The 27,233-nt window shown below is 35.2% G+C and overlaps 2 protein-coding genes across 2 annotated transcripts in view; one reads left to right on the top strand and one right to left on the bottom strand.

Moving 5' to 3' along the window:
• Nucleotides 1–222: 222 nt before the first annotated feature.
• LOC144445010 (putative sodium-coupled neutral amino acid transporter 6) lies at nucleotides 223–10,403 on the top strand. Its single transcript, XM_078134564.1, has 13 exons — nucleotides 223–324; nucleotides 790–935; nucleotides 1,320–1,446; nucleotides 1,786–1,825; nucleotides 2,295–2,376; nucleotides 2,989–3,130; nucleotides 3,692–3,901; nucleotides 4,885–4,964; nucleotides 5,587–5,687; nucleotides 6,165–6,289; nucleotides 7,407–7,551; nucleotides 8,292–8,386; nucleotides 8,843–10,403. The coding sequence occupies exons 1-13, from the start codon at nucleotides 223–225 to the stop codon at nucleotides 8,927–8,929; spliced, it is 1,482 nt and encodes a 493-aa protein (XP_077990690.1). The 3' UTR covers nucleotides 8,930–10,403.
• A 4,797-nt stretch (nucleotides 10,404–15,200) lies between these two features.
• Nucleotides 15,201–27,233, bottom strand: part of LOC144445020 (putative sodium-coupled neutral amino acid transporter 6) — a 30,491-nt gene continuing 18,458 nt past the window's right edge. Inside the window, exons 13-22 of the mRNA XM_078134575.1 lie at nucleotides 25,331–25,370; nucleotides 24,859–24,940; nucleotides 23,247–23,388; nucleotides 22,686–22,895; nucleotides 19,470–19,549; nucleotides 18,651–18,751; nucleotides 17,137–17,261; nucleotides 16,082–16,226; nucleotides 15,667–15,761; nucleotides 15,201–15,290 (exon numbers count right to left, since the gene is read on the bottom strand). Coding sequence (XP_077990701.1) covers nucleotides 15,201–15,290; nucleotides 15,667–15,761; nucleotides 16,082–16,226; nucleotides 17,137–17,261; nucleotides 18,651–18,751; nucleotides 19,470–19,549; nucleotides 22,686–22,895; nucleotides 23,247–23,388; nucleotides 24,859–24,940; nucleotides 25,331–25,370 — 1,110 coding nt within the window. The remainder of the gene's footprint in view (nucleotides 15,291–15,666; nucleotides 15,762–16,081; nucleotides 16,227–17,136; nucleotides 17,262–18,650; nucleotides 18,752–19,469; nucleotides 19,550–22,685; nucleotides 22,896–23,246; nucleotides 23,389–24,858; nucleotides 24,941–25,330; nucleotides 25,371–27,233) is intronic.

Below are 27,233 nucleotides of genomic sequence, written 5' to 3' on the forward strand. Positions count from 1 at the left end.
AGTTTGCCTCACTTTTTTTTTATCGTATTCCAGAGAGAAACCAGGTATTTTAGATAATAACAGACAGTGTACATAACGTGTTGTCTACTTATCAGTAACTTATATATAATTAAGGCATTATTTGTGTATTGCATGTTGCAGCTGAAAAAACAATGCACCCCGGTGGACCCGGATATCGGATATCTGGCATTTACAATGTAGCTAGGTGGTCAGAAATCCAAGATGGCGGCGTACATGGCAAATGCACCTCACGATGATATTGGTCAAGATACAGGCGGTGAAGGTGTATCTACCGGTTCCCCTCTGATTCAGAAGTCCTCTGAGGTATTTTAACATGTGTAACGGATAGTAATTGAAACGAGGTCAGTGGGAAATATTTGTGAGGAATGCCAAAATCCTAATTGCAAAATGAAACTTACACCATCACATGATGCTACCGAGTTTCAAAAGTTTCGAAGTATACTTTTAACTTCCGGTGTGCGTGCGTGCGTGCGTGCGTGCGTGCGTGTGTGTGTGTGTGTGTGTGTGTGTGTGTGTGTGTGTGTGTGCGTGAGTGAGGTGGGGAAGAATTATCCTTCAGAGCGCTGTAATTTTTTGGTGACCCCACCCCCCAAAAAAAACAAAAAACAAACAAACAAACAAACAAACAAAAAAAACTAACAAAAACAAATGCAAACATGGTGACAAAGCTTAGTAACCTCCCACTCAAAACAAATACATATATATATTTCAACTTAAATTCACGGATCATTTACTTACTGAAGAGGTCTGAACATTGTACATTTGTAGGACCCATCAGAGATTGATATTCAAGAGGGATCCACAAGTAGGGGATCATTTGGGATTTCAGTTTTTAATTTAATGAATGCAGTATTGGGAAGTGGAATTCTAGGTCTGTCCTATGCTATGTCAGGAAGTGGTATCATTTTATTCAGGTTGGTGAAACATTTCCTTAATTAAAATTTAGACTAGAATTAGAATATGGTATTTTTGAGTGCTATTGAATGATTTAAATTGTTTACTTTTGTGCATAAATTACAGTGAGAGAGAAAAATAGTTGAAACATGTTCCTCATTCATTTATCAGTGCGTACCCATGGGAACTGCAAAATATTTTTTTGTTCAGTCTGATTCTACTGCCTTTTCATGCCAAATAAATTTAGTTACAAATGTATTTACTTGTAATCCTACATTTTTGACCCAATTCTTTATAGGGGGCAAGAATTCTGTCAAGTTAGTACAGTCTGATCACTATTGACAGTTTAGATTAGTTGGTGGGGAGTTTATTTTATATTGACTCAATCTTACTCTTTCATATAGTATATTATTGGTCATTGTGGCTCTGCTAGCAACGTATTCTCTTCACCTCCTGCTGAAGTCCTGTGATCTTGCCAATGTTAAAGCATATGAAGACATAGGTAGCCGTGCCCTTGGACTGACAGGAAAGGTAAATGTGTGTTCACTAAGAGATAACAACATGTTTTCTTGTTATCAAACAACTACATGTATATGTGTATCAGCATTGGCCTAGACTTTCAATCTATTAATTACGACACAACCTGTTTTTTCATGCCCCAACTACCTGAGACTTACAAACATGGTACTTACTGCTTAACGGCAGAAGATCAATTCCAATTCGAGAACACAAATCATATCTTATGTACCTGTTTATATTGTTTGCTTACTGCAGCAAAAATGGATGTAATCCATAGCAGCCATAGTACTACAAGTGTCTTAGCGTCAAGTGTTAATTTTTTTTTTTTTTTTTTTTGTTACGATTTAAAAGTTGCTTGCCACATTTGCCATCCTAATGCAGAATATTGGAGGTATGTATACTACTACTTTTTATTCAGGGTGTCAATTTACTAGCATTTCAAACTGTAGTTTTAGTGTTAAATAAATTAAAGGAAAAGTCTAGTCAGGCTTAATTCTGCCTTTAGTATACTTGTCGTACTGCTATCAAATGTGCATATGATTTTGGATGACAAAAAAGCACTTTGGTAACTTTCTCAACTTTGAAATCTTGTAATGAAGCCGTACTGCACTTGACATATGTGTTGTCATTTTGGGCTTATATTACCATGGTTTATGGGAAAATCACAAATGCTCTAATCTTGACACTCTTGTCCCGTTTATGTCATATCACCCACAAGAAGTTTCAGTTTGCAGGATGTCATAAAATTGCTAGTACCATAAGCTATATTTCATCACCATCAAGACTGTAGGGAGTGACACAACCTAGCTGTTCTCTTCATATTTTGAGATTGTAATTTCACGATCTTTTTATTTTCAAAGCAATGTCTTCATATTTATTTATTGTTAAAAATGAGTTACCAGCTGTTATAAGGACATTGACAGATGCAGGAGCTGAGGCAGAGTAAGTGACCTTTGAACTTTGAACTTTGACCTACAACTCTTTTAAAAATCCTCAATTTCTGAATCTTGCTAATTAAACATAAAAACCAATGAGTACCAATGTGGTCGGTTGTCATGGCAACAAATTGAGAATCTTGTATATTTTTAATTGTCTTAAATGAAATGTGTAACTGTAACAACAAATCTCTTCAAAGGAATACTGTTCAAATGAAACATACAGGAGCAATCAATGTGTACCCATAAGTTGGATTTGAGAAAGTTATGATATAGTATAGAAACAGAAATGATAGTTAGAAAAACATACGCATTACAATTTTGATGAAATGGGGTCATAATGTATCATGGGCTGAAACTACTTTCATGTCATACGGATATAGCAGAATGATGACTATGATATGAACAGTTGGAAAAATGCTCTGTATTCATCCTTTCCAGGCCTCAGATTTATTGCCATGCCAAAAATGTATTCAGATCTTTTATTGGACGAAGGGAGGTTAAAACATTTATCAAAATGTACTTTGACATTCAGTGGACTTTAACTGCATACTTAACTATTGTATTTGTTTACTTTGATCAGTTTTGGATATTTTTTGGCAAATTGATTTTTTTTCAGTGATTGGTATCTAAATGGTAAATATCTTGTTCTCTTGATGGTGATTGTCATTATTGCGCCACTAGCATTCCTACCCAACATTGGTTTCCTTGGTTACACCAGTGGGTTTTCAATCTTCTGCATGGTGTTCTTCACCATAGTGGTAAGTCTAAATTATTGTACATCATACGTTTATAGATTGGCCAGCTTGGAATCTGCGAGTTGCTGGTTTTGAGCCTCACTACTGCCATATGTTTCAGGTTTGATTTGGGCAAGATTTGAACCATGTGACAGTGCCTGGTCAATTCAGATGTATAATTTGGGACCTGGTTGAATAAAGATTGCTGTGTAACTGCTTTACATATGTAACAATATGGGCTGCAATGGATGATACTCCCAAGGGAGTTGAAGTTATTTAGGACGTTGTGCTTATATAGGTAACTGGGTGATAATTGTAGAGTGTTTCGATCACAACATCCATTGTGGAAGACACTGTATAAATATGTATTATTATTACCTACATGTATATGTGGTCACACTGTAGTGAATCTCAATATTAGATTCTGAATAAGAATGTAAATCTTCTGATGCGAGACTCAAATATTTGTATTGAGTACTTTCCATTAATTTGACTTTCTGAAAACTGAATTTTTTTTGTCTCGGCCAGATAAAGATTGATTACAGTACAAACTCAAATAATTGATTTCTGTTTCACTTTTTACAGATTGTTGTAAAAAAGTTTTCCTTTCCTTGTCCCATACCCACGACTGACTGGGAAAATATTACAGAGACGAATATTGCAGCTTTCTTGATACAAAATACTACAGACTTAACTACGGCAATCACAAGTCTATCAACATCAGCAACAACTACCATGTCAGGAAATAGTACAGGGGACGAATGCACACCCAAATTATTCTCCCTGTCACTTGAAGTAAGTATAGTTCCCAATTTGTTTTAATTATTGGTTTTCGCCAAAAAATGTTCAGCTTGGTCTGTAAAATTAACAGCAAACTTATGTTATATATAATACGCTAACAGTTCAACTGTTTTAAGCATTGGGTTGAGCTTTCAATCTGGCATGGTTAATAATCCACATCACAATAACAAATAACAGCTGTCCGCTCGGTGGTAGGTAGTTTGATGCCTTTCCTAGGAAGAGCAGGCAGGCTATCAACATGATCAGACAATTCCAAGAACAAGGCAAAGACGGGGCATCGAACTACCTTACATCCAGAATCAATTGATCATACCGCCACCTAGTGGTTAGCTCTAACTACAGAATTTGTCATTTTGATGAGGAACAATGTTGACCAAGACAGATCAAAAGCTCTATGCTAAAAACTTTTGAACTACTTGTGTGTTATAACCTTTGTATTTCATTAGATAATTCTTCATTAGATAATTAATATTTTGTAAGTTGGTTTGGTGTTTCACTCATGTAACATGACATTCTTTACACATACTCGGACAACTTCAAGTGCAAAAGAAACAATTTCATAGGTGCCATGCACTGTGGGGATGTACAAGTAGTCAAGTTGATACATGTATGTTGATTATCAGTTAGAAAATAAACAATTGCAGCCATGAAAATCATCAAGTCCATGTGTAATGTTTTCATTAGAAGTCTGGTTTTACTGCACTGAGAAAGAATATCAATGCTTATCAGTGTTCAATGTGATTGGGCAAAGAATGCTGCTGCGTGTGTTGTGTCCCGTTATTGTTACTCTAGAGTTGAAAGATGTCTATCTTTGTGTCAAATACAAAATGTTCTATGCATGAAAGACCAAGCCAGCATCATTTTAGCTTTAAGTCGTAATTCTTGTCTTGTTTGTAATCATTTGCATAGGCCAATATCCCATGATTTTAGTGAGTGTCTCATATTTTTTTCATATTTTACATTTCTGTTTTCTGCAGACAGCGTTTGCAGTTCCGACTATGGCATTCTCTTTTGTCTGCCACACAGCAGTTCTTCCCATATACGATGAGTTGAAAAGGTAAAATATGAAGCCAAGTTTTCACAAAGGAAAGATAGCAGAGACTATATGATAATAATTGTATTTACCCTGTTTATATGATTGGCTGTGAAGCTCAGACATGCAAATGTTGTCTGAGTGATTGGTAGAGGGACATGACATATGCAAATATTGTCTGAATGATTGGTGGAGGGACATCACAGATATGCAAATGGTGTCGGAATTATAAACACACTAATTTATGTAGTAATCCTTCTTTTCTGAGTTCACACAGACACAGACACACATACACTCACTTGTTCACACTTTTATCCATACCTTTTTTCAACCAATTCTGTTTAACTATGCCCCTAGATTATTAATGTTATTTTGCTTTTAACCTATGTTGTTGGCTCGACTTATTTTTTTCATGGTAAGTGATGGTAATTGGGGGGGGGGGGGGGGGGGGGGGAGCAAGTGGTAAACAGAATGCTTACCTCAAAAAGCACTTCTTGAACAAATACATTAGGTCCTTGTCCACATAAGGGCACTACCGAGCCTTAATATAGTCCTTCTTAACCTGTCAAACAGAGTGAAGTCAGATTATCCATTGTGTTTGACTGGAAACATCAAATAAATAAATATCTGTTTTGTCATTCTGCAGGCCTTCCAAGAGTAGAATGCAAAATGTTGTGTATGTGTCTATAGCTGTTTGTTTCACCATGTATATGTTTTCTGCATTGTTTGGATACCTCACTTTCTATGGTAAGTTAACATGTACTTCCAAAGTACACGTGATGCAATCTTTTCCTGGTTAGTTTGCCATCTAATAAAAAACAGCACCAACTGCTCAACCTTCTGGCAAAGTTTTGATATATTTTTTTTTATAAGAACTCTGTTTATCAGGGAGATTGTCTCCTAGACACATTCTAAGGTACTCCTGGGTGCCAGTGTACATAATATGGGTGTGGCTCAATGTGTAATAATAATGTACATAGCCTCAACTCCACATTTCTCTCTAATGCTGTGAGATATATTAATTTAAAGTAAAATTATAGAAATTACATTGCATGACCCATCAACTATAAAAATGGTTTTATTACCTAAGCCGTTTTCCCACTGTACTTGTGTGATTATTATTGCAACCTTAGAAAACAGTAGAGAATACCAGAGAGAGGTGAGAGCTGTGACTGGGATACTGAAGAGAGGTACTTGTTGAGTCTATTTTCATCTTTGTTTCAGAAAATGTCAACAGTGAACTGCTGGAGGGCTATATGACATATAATCCTCACGACACATTGATGCTAGTTGTCAGACTAGCTGTGCTGATATCTGTTACATTAACTGTACCACTTCTCCACTTCCCTGTAAGTAAGCTTAAGGTCCACTCACAAGTCAAGTTGAATGTGTTTGAACAAAAGTGTGGGATTTATACCCAGGTCGTTCTGTGTCACGACACAAGTCTATTTTGTTGGTTGTTTTGCTCAAAATATGAGTCAAAACATTTGTAAAATTGCAATTATTTTTCCAGTTTGAAAGAAAGTATGGGATTTATATCCAGGTTGTTCTGTGTCATGACACGTCTATCTTGTTGGTTCTGTTTTGCTCAAAATATGAGTCAAAACATTTGCCAAATTGTTTATAAATTATACTTGCACATGTATAATTATAATATACCACAAATAAGCCAGGTTGAATGATTTCAAACAAAAAAATATGGTTTTTATACCCGGGTTGTTCAACATCAGTTATTCCGAGGTGCTCAAAATAAGTGTTAAACCTTTCCATATCACCATTATTTTACCTGATTTTTCATAAATTTTGTGTGTGTATTTAATTTGTGTATATTGTACTCTGCCTGTGAGCTTTGGCCATGTGTATCTGTTGTGTGAATTTTATGTTAATTTGATGGTGATAAGAAGACTTCTCTGTACCTTCAAAGCAAGTTTTAATTGTCCACTAGTGATAAAACAATGTTCTGATGACAGCAATTTCTATTCAACAGCTATAATGTTTGTGAACAGTCCAGACCATGTACTTGATACAGTCAACCAAATGATACATTTTAAAGATATTGGTATGATCGCAACATGAGGTTTCAGTTGGTACAGCAACATGAATAAATGAAACACAAGAATAAAATTAGTTGAAAAGTGTAGTCATACAGCTAATGGGACTTTCTCGAAAAATGAATTTTATGTCTTGACAATACTGAGAAATTGATTAGAAGTATAATATCACAAAATTTTACTTATTTAACTTAATACCATCCAAGTTGAGTGTTTTCCTTGGACTTCAAACTTTCAACACTGACAAGACTAATTCATATGTTGACTACATGTACACAGCTGTGTGTCCTTGTATGACAAAACACATATAGCAAAACAGTTGTCACATTTTTATTGTATTGAAAATAAGCAAGCAGAAAAGTGAATAATATTGTTACACAGTTTCAAGTATTTCCATGTTCTTTTTTTGTTGTAGGCCAGAAAAGCACTGACACTTTTGATCGCACCAAATAAACCCTTTTCATGGATCCGACATGTCATATTAACAGTATGTTTGCTGACTTTGATCACCATGTTGGCAATTTTTGTTCCTGATATCAAAGATGTTTTTGGAATTGCAGGTAAGATATTCCAATAAATCTTGAAACGGTCTATATAATCAAACTATTCACATTCCAACCTCTATCTACCATGTCGCTAATTATACAGCTGGGTTTACTTGAATACAAGTATGGTTCAAATCTTGCAAAGGGACTTCCATGTTTCAGAAACAAATCCCTCGCTATAGCACATTTCAGATCTGCTTGTCAGTTTAGTGTTTCATACTTATGCATCATAATGAAATTAAAGACTAGATGAATATATGCACCTAGTTTATATAAATGAAATGGACAGGGGGGAGCATTGAGGGGTTGGTGGGGGTGGGAGTAATGAGTTATGTGACATCACGTTTTTGATGTTTTAGAGCAAACCAGGAAATGCAAAGTTTTCTGTGAATCCCAGGTCATTATACTATATTATGTCTGTTTTGAAATGACTTAATACTTGGTACCTGGAAATCTAGGCAAGAATTCAATATGGTAACACCATTTTTTGTATTACTTAGTACATGTACTACTGGGTATTGACAACAACAACACCAACAGTTATACATGAAAAAGAAGGACTTCTTATCCAATGTCCAGACTTACTCAACATAGTGTTTTTATTGGAGAGTATGAAAACAAAATGAACAGTTCGGAAAAAAAGTTAGTGTTGTAGATCAAAATGTGAATGACCAGCTACTCTGTACTCTAAATTACTCATCCAAGGCCATATGACATGCTGACATGGTGTTTACGTTGTTTCTATTCCATTTCAGGTGCTACATCATCAACAGGATTGGTGTTTATTCTACCAGCACTGTTTTATCTATGTATTGGTAGAGAACCGCTGAAATCTAGAGAGAAAATTATGGTAAGTAGACAATACAATGTGTGTAATGATATACTAGACAAACATGAAATTAAAGAGATCTTCACTTTACATCTACCACAGTCTTTCAGACGATGTAGTAGGTTATTGGAGTTGAAACATTTGGAGATAGTGGGATGGAAAGTCTAGTCAAATGAATGTTTTGAGATATCAGACCACAAGTAGACTCGGAACCAGTGTCAGCGAGGTCAAATTGTATCGCTCAGCTGAAGACATGCATTGTCAAGGATCATTTGTGGCATTGGGGCCTTTATATCCTTGGAGAAAGTTTCAACTACTGTCTACATATTACTCTGCTAGGAAGGATTAAAGGATTTCATTAAAGTGTAAAACTCACTCTTGCAAAATAGTTTTATCTCTCACACTTGGTAATGCTCAAATATCATGCTTATGTTCATATAACAACATGATGTGTGGTTTTTTTTCATTTTTCTTCAGGCATTGTCTTTATTTATTATTGGTGTATCAGTGCTGATACTGAGTCTGTCTCTCATCATTGCTGAAATGGTTGGACATGGTGATTAGTAATTTGAAATTAAGCAAAAGCTGTTAAAGATTAAAACCTAGTACAGTTTAGTTCATATATCAGCAAACACCCTATCTAGCTATATCTCGGCTATAGTTTGAAATCTTGTTGTGTCCTTTTATGTTACGAGTATAAATGTAACGCATTTGCTATATTTTATGTCATGAACTTGCCAGCAAATTGTAGAACAATATTTTAGACATCAAGTAGCAGCACATTTAGTGTTAGGAACTATGTTTTTGAATATAGAAGACTTATTTACAGTCTATATAATTGTCACAAGTTCTTCCTCATATCAAAGTATGAATGAACGTCAGGCAATTTGTATTTGTAATTCTTTACTCCCGCCTGAGGATATCAAAACAATGCCATGGTCTTGACACAAGGAATGATTTAGAACCCTTTCAGAAAGGTGAATCTCTTTGGACCTTTCAGAAAGGTCTTATATATACTAGTACATTATATTTTTTGTGAACATTTACTGTCACTATGTGTGCAATGTACTGTAGTATAAAATGACACTGTAGTTAAATCCCAATTGTTTGTCTAGGAAATGTACCTTCATTGTTCATATGGTTTGGTATACATGTACATTTGGAACAAACACATACTCATTTGTATACAGCCTTTCAGTATTGCACTGTATTGCAAATATGACTAGCATGTGAGCATACAAGTGCAAGTAAGCACTGATTAATATGCAATAATGTATTTTCACAGATAATGTAAACAGCTGTTTTAATCTTTTGAAAATAACAGAAAGAGTGATAAATGGCACTGATGAATTATTGTAGCATCTTGAACCTCTACTCTGTTACTATGGGAACCAAACTATTGGCAAACTTGGATAGACACAAAGTACAGTTAAAACTATGGTTGTTGCATGTGGTAGGTTACACAGGTTGGTGATGGTAGGTACCTTAGATCGCCCTGTAAACAAGATAGTGTACACACTAATGACTGTGGCCACTTGAGGAAAACTTGCTATCACTGAGACAGGACCCTACTGCAAGTGTTAAGACATCTATGTCCATTGCTATGAAGTTATATCAACATGTTGCAACAGTAGTTTTAGTTTGTGTCTGTGTTGGCTTGCAGAGAGTTGATTAGCGATAGTTGTAATATATACTTATATAAAAGAAATCACACACAAAAAGATAATAAACTTCTATAAATCATGCTAGAATTTGATATTTAGAAAGTGTTTATATTCACAGATTGACTTATTCTTTTTTATGCCGTTCACACTACACACTTACAGCAGTCCTTTGGCACAGTGCAGTGCAACTCATTGCAGACAAAAGATTTGGTACAGCTTCAGTTTGAGGTTTGATATTTATTTACATTTTGATTGAAACCAATAAATGAAAACAAGTATGAACGAGACATTATATTTTTGTATATAAAAATTCCAAATATTGGGGTATATGTATTAGTCACCTGCATCAAAGATACCTAATTTTGTATCTCTGATATGCATACATTATATTTACAGCTGTTCAAATTTTCTATTTGTTTCTTTTCCTTCATTTCAGATGCTTGAAATTTTCTTATAGAAATAAATCCTTGTATAAAATAGAATCTATGTGTATGTTTCAATTTTTGTGAAAATGTTATCAGCGTTTAACTGATGAGGCCATATAAAAGTAATGCGGTGTGGCACCCAATATTCCTCTCAAGAATTTATCATCACTGTTATTTCATCATTAGCGATTAAAGTCATTATTATGTAAATGAGTGCTGGTTTGAAACTTGTATTTTGTTAAGTGAAGCTGTCTTTGTGACCTATATCTGTGTCAATGAATGTAAGTCAGTCGTCAAGAATATGTTTCTCTTAATGATTTTTTCAATCTGTATATCCTAGCATATGTAACTACATTTACATGTCTCATTCAAGTATTTCCACAATGTCCCCTGAAATTATTATTACACATAAAAATAGATTTCACATGAATGTTGACACAACTTTGGTAAATGAAACAACTTTTCACTGCCCTGATGACAAGTTTACATCTCAGGAATTTTCCTTGGATAGGGGAGGAGGGGAGTAAGTACATACATGGGTAACATTTGGAGCGTGCCAAGCCACTGCATGGATGGAGTTAACATCACAAAAAGAGTTTCAATTCTAGTGTTTTTCTCTTGCCATCAGGCACCATTCCACCAACCAACCAGTCAACCAATGAATACATCCGGGGGACCTTTAATTACACATCCAATAACTGTTCCAGCTGTGCTTCCTAATGTGTAACCCACAGCAGGGCAAGTCAAGGATCATGTCTTTTACACCCTTCTCTTGTTTCGTCAGACCTCCACAAACTTTGTAGTTGGTACGTCAAAATTCCTCGGGTGAAGATTACACCAAATGCAGCTCTTGTCTTTACTGTTTGAAAAAAGTCCATCAGGAGCCAGTGCAGTTTCACCAGCTGTGGTTGCCAATTCTCCACCCATATCGTTCATGACTTCCTTTCCACCTTCATCCGTTTTCTTTGCTATTTCTTCAGCTGCCTACATAATAATCTCATTTGCTACATCAGAAGTCACCTGTTCTGCTGCAGCTTTTGCCCTGCTACATTTTCACTTGCTTTGGTCGAAGCTACTTTAATGTCTTTCTGACCTACTTCCTTAGAAGGAAGTTTTACAGAATCTTTGGTTGCTTGCTGCATCATTGGTGACTTGCTTGGCTATGATCATAGTTACTTTCTTGGCAACATCCTTTCCAGCTTCCACTGAAACATGTGTGGCAGTACCTCTGGTGACTTCCATTGCTGCTGCACCTTTACTTGGCTGTTTTGCTGTTTTGCTGTATCTTTGTTGCAACTTTGCTGATTTCCTTTGCTGTATCTAAGGTTACCTGTTATGCTGTATCTTTACCAAGTTGTTTCTCTGCATCATTACCAAGTTGATTTACAACATGTTTATATTCATTTGTTTTCGCTGCATCACTACCAAGTTCCTTTACTACATCATTACCAAGTTGTTTCGCTGCATCACTACCAAGTTCCTTTACTGCATCATTCCTGAGTTGTTTTGCTGCATCTGTTCCGTTAAGTTCCTTTAAATAAAATTAATTTTTTGTATATGTTTAAAATGGTTTCTATATATAAACTGTACAGTTGTGCCACAATATGCTATTGGCGCTATTTTTATATTAGGAAACTTGGCATGTTAGGCAAAAGCATGAAATACGGCTTTTCCAGGTTTTGTGCATGGCGTCCTGCCCCTTAGACTACCAGGAATATTTAGTGATTTCTTTCTACAATGATCATTCATACTAGTGGTACACAATTAAGTGCTTGGAAAGATTTAGTTACACCAAGGAGTAAACACAAAGCTGGTTAATTCAAAGTAAAGTATGCTACACTGCCACAATGGTCTTGAAGAGTATTCCGGACAGCATTAAGCATGTAGGATGTAGAATCCGTTTTAAACAGCTATACAGCTCAGCGAATAACCAGGTTTGTCATATGCTTTTCTCCAATTCTACTCATCATGTTTTACCATATATAGTTCATCCTTCTCAACTTTTAAGTAATGTGATTATTTTTACCCCATTGTATATTGAACTGTGCAAGTAGTTCATGAAAGAAGGATAACCAGATCTCTTACAATTTTGTTGGACACTTGTAACCAAGTGGAAACGTACTTGACTAGTTCCAAGACAACCTAATTCCGTTATTTATATTTATATATTTACTTATTTAGTTATTATTTTTAACGTAATTATTTAGTTATTATTTGTAACTGATCATTGTGTTTTTATTTGAGAAATAAACATTAGAAGTAAAGCAATATTATAAATTTTGAACCATTTCATACAGGCAACTGTCAAGTCATCTCTGGTGTCGACTTGCTCTCTCCCATGAGCAATTATCGTTCCTGCCTCTGCATTTCACTCTTACCCTTCACCCAGTGACAATCAATACAGCAGCAGGTACCTGCATGGGTACCACTGAATAGATGCTTCAGACAGAATCTTTTTGCTGCGACAGAGACGACACCTGTCTCTTCCAACTTTTAGAAAGCTGTTCGGATGTGCCTGCCGATGCACCATTCCATGAGATACACTCCTACTGGATCCACAAGCCGTCTGCCTGGAAATATGTGTGTCCCTTTCTCCCCATATTGGCATACTTCTCACTACCCTCTCCCAATTATTCATCATCACCATCTCTTCAAGAAAAGATCTTTATATTTGCCATTAGATTAATATAACACCATAAAAACACCGAAGACTAACTTGGGACATTACATTAAAAAAAATTCCACTTCTACACATATTAATAGCACGCAAATGCTTCCCGAATTGCTGATGCCTTCCCTCGTTCTTTACCCACTCAGCTGGCATACAATGTTTTTCCCACTGAAATATTGGCTGTTTGAAATACTGGCTGTTTGAAATATTGGCTGTTTGAAATATTGGTTGTACCCCCCCCCTCCCTCCCTGAATAATACAAAAGTGTCCCTCCCACTGAAAAATCGCATGCCAACTGCTTTTTGCACTAGTATTACTGCTCAATTGGCTACATCTCCAAAGTCGGCCACAAACTAATCACATTTTTACTTTTCTTAACAAATATGAGTTTCAAACTTGTAGTGTCAGCACTCATTTACACTCGATATTTGTTAATGGTGAAATTAACAGCGACGATAAATTCTTGATTGAAATATTGGCGTCACACCACATTACTTTTATATAGCCTCGCCTGAAGAATTGTCCATAACCCTGATATTGAAACACATTCACAAAAAGTTGACAGATACACATGGATTCTATTTGATATGATTTATTTCTATAAGGAAACAGAAACAGACAAGTCAAAGATCTATCTAAACTGAAAAGCTGTAAACGTTGTTTTCCTATCTATTGATGTATTCCATATACTACGACATATAATGCAGTGCACAGGTAGTGCAAGTAAATGTTTCAAAATATAAAAAATAATATACTGGTATATATCGGACGTAGTGCAAGTACATGTTTACAAAATATGATATGCTAGTATTTATCAGACCTTTGGCATTGTTTTGATACCCTGAGGAGGGAGTAAAGAATTACAAATGCAAATTGCCTGAAGTGAATTCATACTTTGATATAAGAAAGAACTTGTGTTTGCTTACATTTTAACTACACTTTACTAGGTTTTTACTTATACATTTTAACTACACTTTACTATATTTTTACTTCTACATTCAAACTGCACTTTACTAGGTTTTTACTTCTACATTCAAACTACACTTTACTATGTTTTTACTTATACATTCAAACTACACTTTACTAGGTTTTTACTTATATATTTTAACTACACTTTACTATATTTTTACTTCTACATTCAAACTGCACTTTACTAGGTTTCTACTTCTACATTCAAACTGCACTTTACTAGGTTTTTACTTCTACATTCAAACTACACTTTACTAGGTTTTTACTTCTACATTCAAACTACACTTTACTAGGTTTTTACTTCTACATTCAAACTACACTTTACTAGGTTTTTACTTCTACATTCAAACTACACTTTACTAGGTTTTTACTTCTACATTCAAACTACACTTTACTAGGTTTTTACTTATACATTCAAACTACACTTTACTAGGTTTTTACTTCTACAGTCAAACTACACTTTACTAGGTTTTTACTTATACATTCAAACTACACTTTACTAGGTTTTTACTTCTACATTCAAACTACACTTTACTAGGTTTTTACTTATACATTCAAACTGCACTTTACTAGATTTACTTATACATTCAAACTACACTTTACTAGGTTTTTACTTATATATATTAACTACACTTTACTAGGTTTTTACTTCTACAGTCAAACTACACTTTACTAGGTTTTTACTTATACATTCAAACTACACTTTACTAGGTTTTTACTTATACATTCAAACTACACTTTACTAGGTTTTTACTTCTACATTCAAACTACACTTTACTAGGTTTTTACTTATATATTTTAACTACACTTTACTAGGTTTTTACTTATATATTTTAACTACACTTTACTAGGTTTTTACTTCTACATTCAAACTACACTTTAATAGGTTTTTACATATATATTTTAACTACACTTTACTATGTTTTTACTTATACATTCAAACTACACTTTATTAGGTGTTTACTTATATTTAAACCACAGTTTACTAGTTTTACCTATATTCAATCTATACTTTAGAAGGTTTTACTTTACAAGGTTTTACTTAATTTAAAGTATACTTTAAAGGTTTTACTTATATTCAAAGTACAATTTACTAGGTATTCAAATTACTCTTTATTACGTTCAACCATTTCAGCAATGATGGCCGACAGACTCACTACTGATACCAGTACACCAATAATTAATAAACATAGTGCCTGAAAAAGGAACAAACAAATATTTAGTCCAAATGTCTTGCATGAACACAACCTTGGATTTTTTATTCCAAGTGCTCCCCATAAAATATTGAAACATGTCAACAAAAATGTTACAACTCAAACATAGCATGCGCATTTGTGACCCGATTCTTCAAAACGTTCATATGACTGGCTTTCAAATAGATGGAACATCGACCAGTCTACTGTCTCAAATGTTTCATATATGCAGACTTACTAGACTTTGGTCGAGGTTAAATCTGAAAGAATGCAGTAGATGTAAAGTAAGGTAAAGTAAAATAAAGTAAAGGCCATTACCAACCTCTTTAATGTCATGTCTGTCTATTATTTCATTACACACATTGTGTTGTCTACTTACCATAATTTTCTCCCTAGATATGAGTGGTTCTATACCAATACATAGATAACTCATCGCTGGTAGAATAAAATCTACTGTTGGTGATACTGCAGCACCTGAAATTAAATAAAAACAACATAAACACAGTGTGTGTCAACATGTCATGCCAACAGATATGCTGTGCTTAAAGTACAAGCAGTTAGTCATTCAGCTTTCATTCTTTTGAGAGATTTTTGTTTTATTTTGATGAACTTTATTTACTTCCTTTGATGTACTATTAAAATGCATCATAAGCGTACTGGCAGTAAAACCATACACTGAAAAACATCATTATCTGTGAGTGTTAAGACAAGGAATTCATATTTTCTTCATTTGTAACTTAATTTGTCAATTTTGTGTGTAATGTTTGTTTTAAGGTTTTACATGAATATCTTACCTATAATGCCAAAAATGTCTTTCAAATCAGGAACAGCAATTGTCAATATAGTTACTAAAGTCAGCAAAAATACTGTTAATACGGTATGTCGGATCCATGAAAAGGGCTTATCCGGTGCAATCAAAAATGTCAATGCTTTTCTGGACTATAAAAAAAAAACTGAATATATAAATATCAGAAAACTGTTTAACAACATCTTCCACTTTTCTGTTTACATAGTTTAAGAATTGTTCATGACGCGATGATCTCATCAGTGATAGGCAAATTAGGTCCAAAAATGTGTCTGTTTGGTCAAAAATCTATCATTCCAAAAGTATTCAGTAGATTGGGATGAAATTTAATGGGGTGCATCTGGGAATGTGTACATGAAGGTGAATTCATAACATGATCATCCCATCACCTATATGCAAATTAGGTCTAAACATATCAATTTTGGTCAAAAACATATATCTCAAACTACATGGGGAATGGGGCTGAAACTTGGAAGTAATATTCCTGGAGATGTTATTCTGCAGCTATTGTTCAAAACATATTGACAAAACTGGCCCTAGCAACCATTACCACGCCTTTAACAACAGTGAAATGATATATATTGTAAAGATAGTAACATACATTAATAGGCAAGGGAATAGATATTCAAAAATGTATGTAAATATGCCTAGCAACAAGGCCACGCCCATAGCAATAGCCAAAATGATGGTGTCTTCGGCAAAGACAACAGGAATTAATAAAGTGAATAAAAACATTCAAAAAATGTATGCAAATATGCTTAGCAACAAGACCATGTCCATAGCAACAGCCAAATGATGTCATATATGGTACAGGTAACAACAGGGATGGATAGGCAACCAGATAAACATAACCAAAAACACTGTACAGTTTTGCTATAACGCCATTGGCACCATTTTTATACCACCAAATTTCACTGTTACAGTATTGACGTACACACCTATGCTTGCTGATTGGTCAGTTACATTGTCAATCAACTTGAGTGGATGCTAATGGATCTTGAAGGACATGTAGAAGTTGTACATTTAATGTGGTGGAATACTTACAGGGAAAAGTGTAAGTGGTACAGTAAATGTAAAAGATATCAGCACAGCTAGTCTGGCAACTAGCATCAATGTGTCGTGAGGATTATATGTCATGTAGCTCTTTAGGAGGTCACTCTGAACATTATCTGAAACAAAGATAAAGATAGACTCAGCAAACTACCCCTCTTCTCTAGCCCAGCTCTCAAACATTTAATTCTGTTGTTGACGTTCTCTCTACTGTTTTCTAAGGTTGCAAAAATCATCAGATAAGTACAAGTGTGCACCAATTTATTAAAGATGACCATTTTTGTAGTTGATAGGTCATACAATACAATTTCTATCACTATTGTGTATAAAAATCAAAACTTAAAAATGTATTTCGAACATTCAATAAATGTTAAAGATATATCAAATGTATTTTGTGCACGATCCCTAGACATTCATCGGATCCTAGAATGTATAAAATGCATTGCAAGCTCCCGGACGATGACGCGATCATAAAATTAAATGTATTTTGTGCACTCATTGAATGTACAATATATATTTCGAGATCACTGATTTCAAAAAGTTACACAGAGACTCACCAGTCAAAAGATATCAAATATGTAAGAGTATTATGTGACACTTGCGCCAACACTCACTGGTCAAAAAATTTAAATGTGCAGGATTAAAATGTAACAAGGCTTCGTAGAACACACAGCCCCCCCCCCCTCAATATTTTACAGCTATGTGACTGAATGGTGATATGATTTAAGAGAAATGAATGGCAACAAATGAATAGTGTAAAGGAAAGGCTTGGATTTTGAAAATTAGCCCAGAAGGTCAGAGTTCAGGTCAGTATTTAATATCAAAGACGCAAGTATTAACATTTTTTAATTATGCAGTAAATCATATATGACAGTTACAAATATGGCTGCCATTCAGTAAAAGGTGATATGAAAGTAATGCTTGCATGCATTAGCCATTGTTCTGCATTACCTTTAGACATGATTTAAAAGAAAATGGCCCAACACAAATAATATACAGTGTCTGAAACATTTACAAATGGCAAAATTTTGATTGTCTACCTCAAAGTCAATTGAAGGTAAAACAACATTGTCTTATAAGAAAGGTTGCTTGTGATTATATTGGGTTAGACACTTGAATGGGGTCTCTATGCATGATAGAGTTATGCAGTATTTCTTTGTATATTTCTTTGTATATTTCTCTTTTATTATATTTCTATTACCTGTAAACATGTTTTAAAAAACATTAAAGAACAAACCAGACACAAAATGTGCCGAGGGCATGTGCATTTGAAATTACATACTGTAAACTTAGATATTTTCACTACTAGAAAATTTTGCAATTTTACAGTCTTCAGTTCTAGTCCTCAGAGTTGTTTTACTAATAATAAACAGACTGGTACATTGTATTTATAAACAAGAAGGCATTTCAGTCACTATTTATTTTTTGCATTATGATTTTTGTTTTCCAGCAAAATACGTGAAAATAAGTCTTCAGCGAAAATTTCCAGGTTTACAGTATTAACTTACCATAGAAAGTGAGGTATCCAAACAATGCAATGAACATATAAATGGTGAAAGAAGCAGCTATAGACACATACACAACATTTTGCATTCTATCCTTGGAAGGTCTACAGAAAGATAAACTGAATTATATGTCTGATGTTTTCAGTCAATTACATTTAAGGAAATATATCATCCAAGGAGGCCTTTACTGAGCGAACTTGGCGCCCTCATGCATGCAAGGGCCCATGCTTTTGTTTTAACAAGCTTTGTTTTCTGTAATGACTGCTCAACTCCAAGTAGTCAGGGTGCAAAGGCCAAAAAGTGGATTAAAACATGAGTTACCTTACATGGTTTGAAGTACTTTTTTTGACATCATATTTGGACTATCAGAAAACTGACGTTGCACCTGTGGATTCTCTTGCGCAAACTCACAGGAGGTTCCATGGTAACAGTGACATTATTTTGAAGGACATCATATTTTCCCGCTCATTTTGTTGTTGTGTCGTCGTCGTAGTCGTCGTCGTCGTCATCGTTGTTGTCGTCGTCGTTGTTGTTGTTGTTGGTGTTGTTGTTGGTGTTGTTGTTGTTCAATAAACACGTTGGTCATGGCTAAAATATGTATGTAATGATGTATGAAATTGTTTATAAGGCCATACACCCTAGGGTCAATGCAATCAGGTTAAAATTCGATGTAGACGTCCGCTAATCGTTCATTGTTATTTCACCTCGGTATTTTCGCCTGAACTGACCTTTGTGATACATGTTTACGTTTTCGTCTTGATGGCCGCCTCCACGAGGTGAGGTATAAGTTAAAGTTCTTATAAACCTTTGATTGAAATTTACCTTTCCAACTCATAGAATATTGGAAGAACTGCTATCTGGCATGAAAAACTGTATACTATTATTGGAACTGCAAATGCTGTCTGAAGAAAATGGAAAAACACAAGTCTTTGTAAATAGTGTGTTTCTGACAGAAGACACCGGTTTTTTACTTGTTGACTTTTGATATATGGATATTTATAGTATCAATTTCTATTCTACTAAATGGATAAATAGTATGTCTGTCTGTCTGTCTGTCTGTCTGTCTGTCTGTCTGACTCTGTCATCATTTTCCCCTACATGGCTGTCTCAATTCAAAGAAATTTGTTGCACATATATTTTAAGCCAATGGCTAAAAGTGATTAGGTTTTGGTAAATATTCCATGAGTAACTTGAATAATTAAAGATTTTTTTGTAAATAGGTTATATCTTAAGAATGCAAGCTACAAATTTCATATAATGTTTTACATACATTGATGATAACAAATTGAATGTGTCCTGTAAAGTTTGATAATGTGGTTTTTAGTTGTAATGATTATTTGCGTAATTACTTATTTTCAGTAATGACAGTGCACCTATTTGATGCAGCCAGTTCCCAAGGATGTGCCAACTTTGGTCTATGCAGAGCAGCCAATGAGGAAGGACTTTGGGGGAGAAGCAGTCAACTTTATCAGAGAAAAGATTTGTATGTAGACGGTGAGCTTTAAATAAGTTGTGTGGGCAGACCACCAAATTGGTTAACAAGTGAACAAGTTAACAACAACAACAACAACAACAACAACAACACTGCTATCTATGTCAAAGCTGGGTTTAAACTACACATATGGATCACCAAGTAAAGAGATGTGATGGATGTGATACCAACTGACGCTAGAGCATCCACTCTCATTGGGACCATCCTGCAATCAGATCTTTAGGCGTGACATGGTGTGTGGAAAATGATTGCTTTCAGATCAGGACAGTACTAGGTGATGTACCACTTACACGTTGATGAGTTCTTGCAACCAGCAGCTCTGTGTATGATCCTTTGGGCACTGTAGCTCCAGTGGTCCTAACTGGGAAAATCATCCTGCAAGAAACTGGGATGATCCCATCCCAGAAGACCTCTGGCTAAAATGAATGCAGTTGGGAACTAAAATCCTGGAATGTATGCATCTAAAGGTGGATCGCTGTTATAAACGCTACAACATATGTAAAGTGAAAAGTGCACAGGTTCATTACTTTTATAATGCCAGTGAGACCAGCAATGGGCAGTGCTCTTATCCTCTGAGACACACCAACCAGGGAAACAAGGTACATTGTTTCCTTGAGTATTTTTGGGTGTATAGCAAAGTGATTCTTGGGTACATAAATAATGCGTCCAAATGTTTGAAAACCAATGTTGCCAATAATAGGGTCCGGAAGATAAGAGAAGTGGCTTTCTCAGATGTATTGAAGTACAAGGAATTATGTCAACACAGGCAGTAACTCAAGCAATGATGATAGTCACCCAGCAATAAATTAAAGTTTCCATTTGAATGTGACAGTGCAACTGAGGTAGAAGTGATCAAAGAAATGAAAAGCGATGCCCACACGAGTTAAAGACTGATTCGAGAGATAAGATCAATATTGTTCATGGAATACAGAAAGATAATCAGAAGCAAACTGCCTACTTCCCAAGGCAAACATGTGGAGATTGAGAGCAAACAAGACCATGAATAGGGAGATAGGACTCAGAGATATCATAACAAAGCCAACGACACCCATGTATGTACAGGATGTTTTAGAAAGTGATAAATCAATCATTCGGGTGGTGCAAGGTGGAGCTTTTCGGGAGGTAATCTCGATTCTGAAGGCCTTACAAATGGCAAACACAGAAAACAACTGAGAGCTCGAAATACCATGCTATAGAAATCCTGTGCCATATCTAAGCTGAACCTATTCCTAGATAAGCAAGGCTTGTCTAGAGTTGGTGGGGGTTGGGGTGGACTGTAGAGATTTAGTCAACCTGTCGAGGTCACAACCATCCAGTAATCCTGCCCAAGAAGAGTTATAGTACAGGTCTAATAGTGCGACACTACCATTAGAAGATTAGCGTTATGGGAAGAGGCTACACACTCACCTGACAACATGGATATTGGAAAGTTCACAGGTCCAATAAAGTATCGTATTAATAATAATAATGTTGGTTTTTATATAGCGCTCTCCCACCCAGTCAGGGTGCTCAAAGTGCTTTACAATTATTACCCCTGGCTAGGATCTATAGCGGCACAACGGCCCTCGTTTATACTTCATCAACTCCCTGGGGAGCATACAAGCCATTGCAGCCTTTATAAGTGCATAGGATTAAAAGCATTCACATTGCAACCTCTATCCTACCAGGTCCCCAATTACATCAGCTGGGTTGACCAAGGCACAGTCATGGTTCAAATCTTGACCGAGGACTTTAGCCACTCAGAAACAAACGGCATCGATGGGGCTCTAACCTGCAACCTGCAGATTCCAAGCCAGACACTCTAACCATAACTGATCTTAACTGATTCTTGACTGCAGAGGGTTGAGAGGAGCATCCCAAACCCAGACCAGATGTAAACCGAATGCCAAAGCCTTTAGATATTTGTTCTTACCCTCGTAGTTATTGGCATTAAAAGTTCTGAGCTATAGCTATCATACATGAGAAATTAATTATACCAAACTGTTTGAAATTTGAAGCTTACATGTTTAAGATATTACCGAAGATAATTATTTATGCAAACGAAACACTAAGAAAGCTGCTGTAACAACAACAAACTTTATAGGACACCTGCACTTTGTCATTATCAATGTATGTACCAACTTACATGAAATTGTAAGCTTGTATTCTTCAGCTGTTGCGTAATTATTGAAAATAGTTGTTGATTATGCAAATGACTGATTATAGTTAAAACGTGTGCTTCACTATTATCAATGCATGTACAAAATTATAGAAAAAGTGAAGCTTGAATTCTTAAGATATAACCTAATAACCGAAAATCATTCATTATGCAAATGATACACTAAAAGTAATAGCCACATGAACAAGCTTTATAGGACATGGGATTGTTATGGTTGGTGTATGTCCCAAATCATGATGAACAGATGGAGTCCATTAATTGTAATAAAACTGTAACTGTCCGCCACTACTTTTGTAATTCGATTCGTTTAATCTACCAAACTGGTGAACACTTTCGTCAAGAAACTAGTCTATGAAAACCACAGAGCTAGTGAAATGGCACAACTTACTTCAAGTGACAGGGAGAATAATTTGGGTGTGCATTCGTCCCCTGTACTATTTCCTGACATGGTAGTTGTTGCTGATGTTGATAGACTTGTGATTGCCGTAGTTAAGTCTGTAGTATTTTGTATCAAGAAAGCTGCAATATTCGTCTCTGTAATATTTTCCCAGTCAGTCGTGGGTATGGGACAAGGAAAGGAAAACTTTTTTACAACAATCTGTAAAATGTCAAACAGAAATCAATTATTTGAGTGTGTTCTGTAATCAATCTTTATTTGGCCGGCACAAACAAATTCATATCAGTATACAATTACTTTGTCCTTGAAATCACCAAAAAACTACAAATTTTGCTAGGGAAGTATTAATTTTTAAAAATCTGTAAGTTAATACTCATTGTCAAAATACTGTGTCAAAACGCATTGTCAAAACTCATTGTCAAAATTTTCTTGTCAAATGTATGACGTCCATTGGAAAATAGCTAAGAATATGAAAATCATAATAAGAATTCGAAATTCAGGGATTCACCAGCATGACAACACATAGATTGTTTGTTTGTTTGTTGGACCTACCACTATGATGAAAAACATCACAAAGAAGAACTTAAAACCACTGGTGTAACCAAGGAAACCAATGTTGGGTAGGAATGCTAGTGGCGCAATAATGACAATCATCATCAAGAGAAGAAGATATGTACCATTTAGATACCAATCACTGAAAAAAATTCGCCAAACAAATATTCCGAATGTGTCAAAGTAAACAAACATTATAGTTAATTATGCTGAAGTAAAATCAAACATATATCATAATTACATTTATTAGCATTTTATAAATACAAAAATGTAGGCAATAAACTGCAAAGCACAACTTAAAGTATGTGACCTATGTATCATAACTGTTACTTTACATTAAAACATACGATTATGTTTAAAATCTAAAACGTTTGTCATATGCGATGAGCTCCATACAATGGGAAATCAGTCTGTATGGGCCGGAGTTTTAATACCAGGTTTTCGTTTGAAACTTATCAGTGGTTCCATTAGGATTATGTAGGATTGATAATTTATTATATATTAATGAAATGTATATACAGTAGTATAGATATTAAAGTTTGCATTGAATAGTTTCATGTTTTATACAATCGGAGAAACACTCAGGAAATGTTGAAATACACAGTAAATATGCATATCAAATATGTAATTACATGGTGTACATTATCGTGCTTGCAGACGGAGGTAAGCGCAAGCAGGCAAGTGCTGACTTGATTCTGACATTATCCCGAGATAAGAGATGGAACAAAGTCAGATTTGACTCCTTTTTGCACACACGACTGAGAGGTGTATTAACTGCCTTGCAATATAAGGAAGTATTTTCATTTGTACAAATTGTACTACGATGAAATTTGAAAGTACAGTTTTTGGTGTAGAAAATAATAGATTTCAAGGAAATTATTTTTTCTCCTTTGCTGTTTCGCTACCTTGGCAAACAATAACTACAAATGCCCTTTCAAACATAGCATCACTTTCGGGTCTTAGTTTAACCAGATTTTAGCCATATTGAACCATAGGATTAAAGAGGAATGCCACTGCAGCAGGAAATAAGGGTGTTTTCATAAAGTTTGGGTTATGGAAAGTCATTTTTATTGCACATCTTGGTTGCCAAAAACACCAAATTAAAACTCTATTGGTTTTTTTAGTTGAGAAGCATTGCCTCATGGATGGGTCTGAATAGTGATACACACTGAATATTCATGACTATTTAGCTGAAGGAAATAAGTTGTAGGAATCATGGGTATTCAGTGTATATCTAATATTAATATTCATGTCTGCATATACGCACGAGGCATTATGTCCAGAACAAAAGAGGCGACCTAGATGTAAACTACATGCCTTCTTTAATGGCAAAACCTTTCAATTTATGTTTCTATACGCATTAATTGTCGTAATTAAAAAATTCTGGGTTAAAATAATCACACATAATATACCCCTTCATTGGCAAATTAATTTTACCAACCTATATTAAGCTTGCCTATTTAATATTACCTAATTACCGAAATCATTAATTATGCAAATGATCATTATGATAACTACATCAACAAGGTTTATAGATCACATTCACTTTGTTACTTGTACCAAATTATATTAAAACTTTTAAAATGTAAACTTACATTCATAAAACACTTACTTTGCATCGGCTCCTGCATCTGCTAATGTCCTTATAATAGCTGGTAACTCATTTTTAGAAATGAATAAATATGAAGCCGTTGCTTTGAAACATAACAAATAACAAATTAATAGTCGCAACAACAACAACAACAACAACAACAACAAAAACAAGAGGACAGGTCGTGTCACTTATCACACTGTTGATAGTGGCGAAATTTAGCTAAAGAAGAATAGATTCATGCCAGTAGTTTCGTCTGAGCTCAACATTATTATTTACCCTATCAGCAAATGGTCAAACTTTTCGAAGTTGAGAGAAAGTTATCACCTGAAATTATATTTAAGTATACGGCCAATTTGCACAAGTGTACCAGAGGCAGTATTAAGCCTGGGTGGAATTTCCATTGAAACAGCTTAATTGCTAGAAATGTGATGTATATAATTTAATGCAACTATGACATCATTTAGCTGATTAAATAGAAACGTACACGTACCTCCAATCGTCTGCAACAGAATGGCACAGATGACAAGCAACTATTAAATCATATAAAAAGGGAGAAAGTCAAAATCACAAAAAACCCGAGTCTAAGACACTTGTACACAATGTGAATAATGGCAACAGTGGCAGGTGAAGAAGAAGAGTAAAATCTATAAGTGGAAGAGATGAGTTTTAAGAGAACAGCGGGAAGATGACTAAGCAGATGTCAACTTTTACTGGCATACGGTATTTTCAGCACACGGGTATCTGAAGAGGGTCAAAGTTGCCAAGGCTGAGCATACAGCTGAAGAAGACCAGAAAGATATCAGGAACCCGTAGCCATGTTATTGTTACAGGAATATCAATATTATTATCCAGAATTTCTCAGTCGTGAAGCTTGCTGACAAGTGCAAGATGGCGACTGTTATATTTTGCGCGTGCAAGTCGACTGACGTCACTAGAATGTATTACAATGTAGCTATAGTTATCACGCGAATCACGCATGTCATGTGCACTGCATTTATGTGTGTATGCAACGGTACACGTGTGCCATACACATATAATATACACAAGCAAGATAGGCAGTGACCAGGTCACTACTTTATTGTTTACATGACTTTGCCGAACGACTAGGAATAATCAGTAATTTACAAGTTGCTAAAATTTACAGGAAGTTGACTTAAAAACAGAAATGGGCATTGCAAATATTTTGTAATGCATGCGTACATGTAGTCCGGATTGTTTGTCTTGCCATTGTTGCATCTACCTGGAAAATTACATACATCTCGGCGAACACACATTCATATGGACAAAGCACAGTGCAGTGCATATGCCATGCTCCCACGTCAAAATTCAAAACCAAAAAAATAAAAAAACAAAAATTTGCACTGTAAGACATGCCTAGCCATAGTTCTCTTCATCAAACGTTCCACATGGCGTCTTTAGACCAGTGTTCCATTGTAAGACAGATTATCTAAAATTGGAGAGTGGCTTCCATGGAAACATAAAATATGCTTACATTACAAATGCCATGTTTTAGTAAAGGAATACATCTGACATACACCTAGTACAAACGAACCCCATCTTGACATATTCTTGTCCTTTTGAGTTGTGCTGACATTACAACCATGTACGATAACAAAGTCATCAGCTCTACATACCTTTTGCTATGAACAAAGTTCAACTTTCCTTTCTTGGCAGTGTAAATCATAAACTTCAGTTGAATATATGACATGATCGTGATGGATAAGCGATGTAACATTCGATTTACGTACTAGGTCTTTGAGTAATAAGGTCCGGTTTGACACAACAGTGACAGTCATGTACCAAAATATCCAACCAAAGTTGCGTTCAAGGAAACCGTTAGTTGCGTTATGATTGAACACAGTGCCGCTTTATATAGTTCAGGATGAGTAGCCTTCCATGCCTTCCATTTTTAAGGGAATATTGTTAAATTATCCATGATTTCGCAGTTGTGTCACCATCAAGGTCGTGACCTTTTATTTGTGTTGTTTTAGTACACACAGTAAACACCTTGTGAATGTGATACAATGTTACACAGTGTAACAATATCATCATGCCTGGAATGACCTATATCACGTGCACTCCACATGTATGCAGTACATTTCATAATTTCAGGTACGTTTTTGCATAATTTTGTTTTTACATAATGCAACCTTTTATTTGTCTTTTTTCAGCTGATTTCCGAGTTTTGAGCAAAGAAAAATTTATCATAGACCATACAACCTAGATATGTATATGCTGATATTATTTCGACTTGCAGAATGTTCATTTGAAGATTGTTTTTCTGCTTGATTTCCGTTCAAGATAGTTATCTTTGACAAACTGAACATACTCCAGATAATACTCAATACCATCATCATTCGATATACACCCTACAAAAGCTGTATCATCTGCAT

The sequence above is a fragment of the Glandiceps talaboti genome, chromosome 2 (genome assembly GCF_964340395.1).
Source record: "Glandiceps talaboti chromosome 2, keGlaTala1.1, whole genome shotgun sequence".
In the NCBI taxonomy this organism is placed as follows: Eukaryota; Metazoa; Hemichordata; class Enteropneusta; family Spengelidae; genus Glandiceps; species Glandiceps talaboti.